At 48.6% G+C, this 9,600-nt stretch overlaps 1 protein-coding gene across 1 annotated transcript in view; it reads right to left on the minus strand.

The window, feature by feature from the left end:
- DPP6 (dipeptidyl peptidase like 6) overlaps positions 1-9,600 on the minus strand; it is a 214,313-nt gene that overhangs the window by 154,039 nt on the left and 50,674 nt on the right. The window contains exon 4 of the mRNA XM_015587682.1: positions 7,029-7,103. Within this exon, the coding sequence (XP_015443168.1) occupies positions 7,029-7,103 (75 nt within the window). The remainder of the gene's footprint in view (positions 1-7,028; positions 7,104-9,600) is intronic.

Consider the following 9,600-nt stretch of genomic DNA (forward strand, 5'->3'; position numbering starts at 1 on the left):
TCTACACTTAATGGCCTAATGTCTTCTCACCGTATTTTAATTTTATTGCTAAACTGGAGATCCTGGAAGCAAGTAAGAAAAAAAAAAAAAGAGTGCGTTTTCCCTCGGGTCCCTAAGAGGATCATGGTGACGCCACTTCCACGATGTGTGTGGCGCCCGTTATTTCGCCGGCTCGAAAGCGTAACGGCAAAACCACCAGAAACGGCACAGAGAGAGAAGCCACTACGAACCCAGATGCGGGTGAGGCGCGTCCTTCCGTCGTCGGCTTCATCTGCACGGTGTCACCCGTATTGGTTCGTGTAGCATCCCTGAGTCACTGATGAACATCCTGGTGTCTCCATTTTTCTGATAGAAAAACTAAGGGGCTTGGTTTGCCCTGGGTCACCAGCAGGTCACTCCCAGGCGGTGACGAGAACCGGTTTTCTCACCCCCAGCCCAGCACGCTCTCTCCCGAGAGTGGCTATAATCACTCCTCCTGGCTTCTCGAACTTCTTGAAACGGTGGGCGCCGTGTGGAGAAGAAAGGGCCTCAGTATTCTCTCTAAGCAGATACACGCTATGTCCCCTCAGCCGACTGTGGGATCATTAAGTGTCATATAAACATGAGGGACCACGAAGCCCCTGCCGGCGTTCACTCCCCCGTGGAGTCACTGCCCCGACAAGTGGGCTGGACCTAGGGACGTGCTTCTCACAGACAGAATACAGCAACGGCGAGGCTGTCACGGCCGACGCGGGTCATACGCTCCCTGACTGCCACCCCGCCGACCTCCCTCGGCTCTGCCTGCTTGCAGCTCTGATGAGTCAAACTGCCGTGTCCGAAGCTGTCCTGTGGAACGTCCGTGATGCAAGGAGCTGAGGACAGTCTCCGGCCAACAGCCAGTGGGAACCCCGACAGCCTAGACTGTGGCACGATACTGTACTCACGGCCTCTTCCAACCTCAAATTAAATTACCCCAAAGTGAAACAAATGGACCGATAAAATACTTCCTTGTGCTTTCGAAAATCTGCAGGAATGGGTTTCATCGTAAATAGAGCCAGATGCTGTCGCTGCTCGAATGTTGTTCAGATTTGCCTCATTTGTCCGTCTTCACAAAACAGCCAATTCCTGAGCGTCCACACGGCTTCTTCGACGTTCTCCACATAGGCGCTGGCCCTTTGTCTCCTCGGCTCTTCCTTCAAGGCCAGCCTCAACCTCCGTTGTCTTTCTAGAAGTTGCCAGCACCCCATGGGTGAGCCTGGAGATGGGTCCTTCCCCAGGCGACCCCTGAGACGGGCTTGCAGCCCAGCGACATCTGGACAGTGGCCTGTGAAACACCCCAGGCACAGGACCCAGCTGACCCGGGCCCACACGCTGGCCCACGGACACCGCGCGATGACACGTTATTTGCTTTGAGCCGCTACGTGTGGGGGTAATTTGTGGTGTGTCAGATATGAAAACGGATCAGCCAAGTCAGCACACTGGCTTGTTTTGCTAATTCCACGATCATGTGATTGGCTGGTGCTTTATTTAGAGCAGATTTTGGACAAGATTTTATTTGGATCAGGACAAAGTTCCACTGGCTTTAAGAACAATTATCTTAATTAACGCCTTTAAATACTGCGGTGACATTCTTGACAGACACCTAGTGACTCCTCCGGGAAAGATTTCCAAGGAGGGATAGTTGCCGTGTCTAATTTCTCTCGTCTCCTTGAAAGTCACAAAATATTAATATTTTTCAGCGATCCAAGATCTTGCACTGAGCTTCTTTATCTGCCTCCCAAAAGGGTTTTGAAAACTTGTCGCGTTGGTCAAATATTCCTCGTGTACAGGAACATGGCTGCTCTGATCGGATATGTTTGTGTTGAAAGACAAGTCCCCCTATTCTATACTTTAATTAGTCTAGTTAATAGTTTTTAAGAAAAAATTTTTAACAATTACTATTCCCCCAACATCTAGCTTAGTTTCCAGAGAACTCTTCAAAACTGTACATTGAGAACTGTTATAAAATTCTCTATATAAAAGAAGCAAAATAACACTCATGTAGGAAACATTTGCTCTTTTGGGCAGGAATGGCCTTTTGAGAAGAAATGAGATGCTGTAAATAAACATATTTTGCAAACTGTCAGACTGGAACCACGTAAGTAAAAACAGAATATCGTTCATTATTTCCTACATTCCAGACGTAACATTTACGGACCTGCAGGCACCTGAGGCCTGGCAAAATGTTCTTGGCTTTACTCGTTCTCAAATCTAATTGATAATTTTTTGCACTTTTTAAAATGAGTACTTTTGAGACCATTGACGAAACATAGAGCTGAGGTAGTTAAAAGCAGCTCATTTGGGGATGTTAGCCAAGTTATAGATTTCGTAACGTTGGAAGAGTTTAGTAGAAAAAAAGGTATGCTAATTAGCACGATCTCACCTTTCTAGCCTAAACATGGAATATTACTGAGACATTTTACAAATAAGACCTCTCGCTTTTGTCATATAATTTTATATTTTTGTGCGTGGGATGGAATTTCCAGAACTTAGACCGCATGAAGCCACGCTGAACCTTGATCCAGCGTGAAGAGGTTCAGAGAGGAGAAAGAGCCATTGACACATCTGCTCAGCAGCAAACGCACACGGTGGCCCTGGGCAGGGTCCCCCGGGCTGCAGGTAGACAGCAGATAAAGAAGACTTCTGTCCTCCCTAAGCGGCTGACCGCGTAAAAACGGGCAAGGAAAACCAGTTTGTGTCAGAAAACCAGGAAACGATGCAACATTGCCACCCGACGGGCGGCTCACAGCAAATAGGATGTAATTAAACCCAAAGTCTCTCCTTTGACTCATCCTGTCTTCATGATGCCACCTGACTCTTTGTACCCAGATTCCCTTCCTACCTGTTGCTTACTCATTGTCTCCCCGATCCCGCCCTCCTGCACCACTCTACCCGAGACACTCCCCAGGGCCTCGGTGACACGCAGGCAGTGACCCACCTCACGCCAGTGCAGCTGGACAGGGCCTCCACCCGGCCCTGGGCACAGCCGTGGAGCCACCTTGTGCTCAGACACACGCGACCTGGAAGGGTGGGGTTGCTGACCCTCGTGGGGCCACCCTTCACCAACGAAGGACAGAGCTGGGGGACAAGTGTTCCCTGTTTTAGCCGCAGACAGGGAGCTCTGGGATGCACAAGGCTGGGCAGATGGTCCCAAAGGGGCCAGAACAAGTCGACAACCCAATGCCGCACCCGCCTCGGCAGCCCCCGGAGCTTAGAGCGGGGGAAAGTCCAGGATAGAAATATAAACTAGGACTTCGACGTCACGCGGATGGTATTTCCAGCCACAAGGAAGAATCAGGTCACCGGAAGGCGGCGGGACTGAGGGACACGGAGCCAGGTGACAGCGACATCGGAGAGCCACCGTCAGGACTTCTCCGCCCTCGATGGTGACAGCGACATCGGAGAGCCGCTGTCAGGACTTCTCCGCCCTCGATGATGACAGCGACATCGGAGAGCCGCCGTCAGGACTTCTCCGCCCTCAATGGTGACAGCGACATCGGAGAGCCACCGTCAGGACTTCTCCGCCCTCGACGATGAAACACGCGGCTGCTTTTCTCCGCTCCGCTTGGTCCCCCGCTTCGGACGCCTAGGGAGATTCATCCGTTGTTCCCTTTGTCATTCATTTATAACCTTTCGAACACAGCGCGACAGTCGTACGTTGCTTTCCCTTTCCACAGATTTCACATAATTGTCCGCACAGGTGACTCCATCCACAGCCACGGTTTTATCATCTTCCTTTAAGTAATCACTTTGGAGATTTTTTTCCATTCCGGACTTACTCGTAAACTCCTGATAAATGTCCCACAGTCACCTGAAACTCAACAATTCCCAAAACAAACCCATGAGCGGCTCAAGCTCCCCCCGCCCTCTCCGCAGCCCTAGGCGGCTGGGCGACCTGTCTCTTCTCTCCAGCCACACGGGACCCCGCCATGCTTCCTACTCGCCGCGCATCCGCCTGCCATGAGGGCACGGTCAGATTCCGGCCGACGTTTCACCTCCTCCTGGAAGCCTTCCCAGATGCACCCAGCGAGGCGTCACACTCACGAACCTCCTCTGCCAGACGCAGTTTGCACGCTCACTTGAGTAAACCGCAAGCCCCGTGAGGAAGGGAGCATCTCTCTTTTGCACAGATTAGTATTTGAATGAAAGAGTAAGAGGAGTTGTTGCTATGGGGATGTAGCACAAGCTCCGCGTCCTCCTGGGGAGTGAGCCCCGCACCCAGGCCTCGGAGAGGAATTTTGGAGAGACACGCGGACGAAGGTTATCGGAGCATCGACCGTTTGCCGGGTGCCGTGTTGAGTACTTGGAACGCGCTGTTGCGTTTGGTCCCCAGAGCGGCGTGGCTCGAACGCACTGACCCCTCGCAGATGAGACGCCGACGGTCGCGATGGCGTGGGTCAGCGATGCCGCTGAACACGTGGACCCGGGTTCTCCGAGTCTGGGCAAGTGGCAAGTATTTCATTCAAATACTAATCTGGGCAAGCGGGGGCTGGAAGGACCATAATTCTCCTGTCGCAGTGTGGAATGTCGGATTTTTTTCGCATGGAACTGTAACCCGATACACTAAAACTTTATTGCAAATGAAAACTGACTCTACTTAATGAGACATGCCTAGTCATTGGACTATTGGTTTATAGGAAAATATATTTTATGGCCTTTGTAATGAAAAGTTGAGATAGTTCGTATAAACATGATACCCTAGCTGCCTTCGAAACACACAGATAAGAGTGTGATAAGCGTGAATCCAAAGGAAAAAAACACCTAGTTTCCTCATGCCGCCACCTGATGAATCCCGTATTTTAATACCCATTTGGGAAACACTGTACAATCCTCAGGAGAATATAAAAAACTCCAAAAAATCCTGCAGTGAAAAAAACAAAACAACAAAAAACCCACAACTTATTTAACTTTGCCTAGAGTTGTTCTCAAAAATTGTTTTTATACCCAGGGGTTATTATAGTGACATTAAAGACAGAATAGGAAGTCCTATTCTGCTTCCTCCGGAGTTACAGACCTAGGAGCTTCTCCTGATACCGACCCTCTTTTCTGAAAATACCTGCATCTCACCCAGTTAGGAGGTTCGTCCTGATATCGAACCCCAAGTTCTCCTGCACCACCCCACACTCTTCCCCAGAAGTATTTTCTCCAGAAGAACAGAATTCTCGCTCGGAGAGCTGGATGTATAACTGCTCAATACTTGAAAACTAGGAAGGGTTACTTCTTGACTCAAGTTAAAAGGATCCATTTTTATAGATGTTTTTACACGGCACACATTTTCAATATTTTCGTCGTCTTATAGTTTGCTAAATCGACTCCAAATTTCTTACGTTTTCCCTCAGTTGAGAAAAACTGAACATTGCTACCCCAAAGGCCAACAGATGCTGCCGAGTGAGAAAGGCTCATATTTACAGCCAACATCCCGCATGGCGAACACCCACATTTGGCAAAATATTCTTTACCCGAACAGTTATCAGCCATAATGAGGTCCCAGGGGACCCTTTCAAAAGAAGCGCGGGGAAACTGGAGGGGAGCCGGAGGGGATTCTCCCACACACGGAGGCGACAGGCACAGCTCAGGCCGCTGTGTCCCCACGAGACCCAAGAATCCTCTCCCCAAGGCCCCGGAGATCAAAGAGAACCTGCACGTGAAGGCTTCTGGGACCAGGAAGCTCGCTGCCACCGTTCCCACCGTTGGGATGCTCCCACTACGGAAAGATTCGTGGGCAAGAGGACCTGAAAAAGGTCTTCGTGTGCTTTTCTCACCCAAGTGTTGGCCGTGTCCCCCAAGCGACCCAGCAAAGCCATCGGCCCATCCCTGTGAAAATCCTTTAAATATCTGCCGAGTTTGCTCTCGTCCAGGTGTGGATGCTATATTTTTGGCAGTTTCCAAGGGTGACGAGAAGAGCTCAACTCCTCCACGATGAGGTCCATGAGGTCCCTGCGCTTGCAGAGAGGTGGGGAGGGGCAGGGCAGAGTCCCGAGACTGTGTCAAGTGCATCAACTCCTCCCGACCGAGCAGACAAGGCTAGCTTGCTGCGCCCAAGATGGAGGAAATGGAGGAAATGAGAACTTTTATATAATGGACGTTAAAAACAAAAAAACCCACAGAAAATGGAAAGCTGAAGACAGAGTTTTGCAGAGTTCTACCCTGCCAGGGGAAGAGCCTATCAGACCCGCCCAGGTGCCACCCAGACCTGAGCTGCAGGTACCCGTGCATCTCACAGATGCTTCGGAAGCTCCTCTTAGAACAGTCTCAGGAGGACTAGGAAGAAGGACCAGGAAGGAGGCGGAATTCTACATTTTATTTGCCAGAAAATTAGGTTCCAGAAACACACATTTCTAAAGTTGGTAATAAGCTGAACATCTGCTGCACTTAAATAAACCTCACCTTCTGCCTCGTTTAAAATTAAAGAGCTCAAATTAATTTTAAAATATGAGCATGTTAAAAGAAAAAAAAAGAAAAAGAAAGAAAGACCCAGTTTTAGACTGCCACTAAAGCCCAGGATGAAACGTTATGGAAAATTCTGGTGACGTTTTGTGGGAGGCTCATATGTGAAATGCTAAAAACAGGGATTTTTCTATGATGAAAGTGACAGTTCAACTTGTCTCTAGAATCCTATGATGGCTGAGAGATAACTGACATTTTATTTTAGTTTAGGGAGAAACCTGCCAGGTGCTTTTTTGTTCTTGGGAGAAAATTTATGATGTGATTGAGAATATTGCAAGAAAAATAATTGCACAAACGGGCAAGATAAATCTCTATAAAAAAAAACTTCTTACCGTCTCCCCAAGAAAATCCTATAAAACAGCCCCTAACGGGAGCAATTTTCCTTTTTTCTTGCCAAAGGGATTTTTATACCTTTCCTCTCTCCTAGGTGGCAGTGTGGCATTAAGAGGGACTCACTAGCTCAGGATTCAAAGAGCACTAAGAATGAAAATTCAGACAAATACTTCCTAAGGTATCAGGATAGAGAAACGATTCTTTTATAGACAGAAAAGAGTATTACTCACGGGTTCCACATTATATGAAAAAAGGGCATATTCTTTATCCGGAGATATTTCATATCTGATGGCTCTTAATGATTCCTAAAATGAAAAAAACAAAATAAAACAAAAAAAGAATTTTAGAGTATTACATATAACATATTTCAGAATCTTGTGAAATTGTGCCCTTGTGAAATTGTTAACTGAATAATAGTTATTGATGCTTTTTCACGCTCTTTTGTATTTTTTTTTCAAATGTCAACAATACTCATCGTATCTACCGAAACAAATCAGTAGAAATCAACACAAAAACAACTTTTCCCACAAGACTCTCAACGTTTCCATGGCTTTAAACACGTGTCCCTTTGCTCATTCTCATGCTTAGGTGCTATGTTAAGCTGACGTGTCCCTAAAATATAATTCTGCACATTATTTTGCAACTTGCTTCTTTGCCGTCACAGACACGGATCCGCAAGTCAGTGTACAGGGAACTATCATATTTTTCCCTTCAAGTGTGATTACACAGGTGATTTTGCATAAACAAAGTCATCAGAAATGCTACCTTTCCCTTGACATTACGCCCCCTTCTCGGTTGCACACCCCCCACGCCCACTCGCAAGAGCCCTCTGCCGTCAACCTGGCGTGTGCCACTCGTTGTAAATGCGCGGACCGCCAGGTGCAAACACGCAGATGTGTGGCCACGTTAGGTCACACTGCACGCGTCCACGTCACACTACACCCCTCCTGTCTCATGCGGCGGTGACTTAAGGGAACGACTCTAAAGCAGCAGGTTTAGGCTGAGTGGGTGACGTTTAAAGGCTGCACGACACTCTGGGGCATAGGTAAACCTGACTTTACTCGCTCGGTTCTTACTCGGGGACAGCTACAGTGGTCCCTGTTACTCACAGGAGTCATGTTCCAGAAAGCCTGCATGCACGCCGCATCAGCGAACACCGAACCGTGCGTTTCCCAGGGCAAATCCAGGGTGAGGTCCCTGTGAGTCCCTGGGCACAGTATTTTTTGTCGACCCTTCGATATATAACCTGTCTTATGGATGACTCTGTTTAATGACACCAGAAGGCAGTGGATCGCTCACACCTCTTGCCACTCTACACATGTCCCAGAGTGGCCGCAAAAGCTCCGTGCGTATGACTGTGGTGTCTCGCGTCATTTCTCGCTCAGCGGCAAGTTGGCGGACACAGAAGCTGTGCTGACGAGGGCTGACGGTGACGTGTGTCCCATCTGCCGGTACCGAGCCTGGCGTCGTAATAACGATCTCTGCCTGTGGGTCTTTGCTGGTGCATGTGTGTGCGCGTGTGTGTGTATATGTGTGTGTAGGTGTATGTGTATCGCCCGAGGGTCTTTGCTGGTGCGTGTGCGTGTGTGTGCATGCGTGTGCGTGCCTGTGCACGCATGTGTGTATGTGTATCGCCCGAGGGTCTTTGCTGGTGCGTGTGCATGTGTGTGCATGCGTGTGTGTGCGTGTGCGTGCGTGTATTTTTTTACAAGATAGATACCTAAGGCTGGGATCGGTGACTTACATGATCTTAAAAACTTGAAATAGATATTGTCAAGTTGCTTTTCACAGCGTTTCTGGGGTTCGGACTCTGGCCAGGGAGGTCCGTCTTCTGCCCGAGGGTCTTTGCTGGTGTGTGTGCGTGTGTGTGCATGCGTGTGTGTGCGTGTGCGTGCGTGTATTTTTTTACAAGATAGATACCTAAGGCTGGGATCGGTGACTTACATGATCTTAAAAACTTGAAATAGATATTGTCAAGTTGCTTTTCACAGCATTTCTGGGGTTCGGACTCTGGCCAGGGAGGTCCGTCTTCCACACCCAGCAGATGACACAGCTGGTCCACCTTCAAACCCTCTTCTGCCTGCCGCCACCACCCTGGTCCCGGGCAGGGCCATTTTCTCCTGGGCTATTGCAAAAACATCCCAGCCCCTTCCCCAGCCTCTGTCTCGGCCTCGCTGCAGTGACTCCTAGTCACAGGGGACAGGGCCGCCTTTTAAATATAAAGCATCAATCGCTTGTGCTCAAAGCTCCCCGCACATCCTCCCCACAGCTTCCCATCACATTCACGGCCAGGGATAGCAAGCGCCCGCTGCCTGGACCCATGAGCTCTGTCCCCATCTCCCAGGACCGCCCCCCAATCTCCCAGGACCGCCCGCCAACCTCCTTTACCCCAGCCACACCAGGGTCCGCACTTCTCAGAGCAGGCCAGGCACACGCAGTCTCACAGTCCAAAATGCTCTGGATTTTTGACTTTCTGCTCAGCTTTTTTCTCAAAAGTCAACATCTAAGGGACGCCTTCCATGTTCTTCAAGGTCTGTGATATCTAGAAAGTTTAATAGCCTGGCCTCTAATTTTTCATCGCCCCCTTCTTTATTTCCTTAGGCGTAGTCATATTCTAGGATAATATGTATTTTACTTACATAAATTTACTTATTTTTCTTATTTATTGCCTGTCCCTTCACTGGAATGTAAACTTCTTAAAGAGTTTTTTAAAAATCTTGAATTTCTCTCAGCAACGTTTTGTAGTTTTCAGCATAGAGGTCTTGCCCACATTTTGTTAGATTTATCTCTAAGTATTTTTTT

Source organism: Pteropus alecto, unplaced genomic scaffold, assembly GCF_000325575.1.
Source record: "Pteropus alecto unplaced genomic scaffold, ASM32557v1 scaffold320, whole genome shotgun sequence".
NCBI lineage: Eukaryota > Metazoa > Chordata > Mammalia > Chiroptera > Pteropodidae > Pteropus > Pteropus alecto.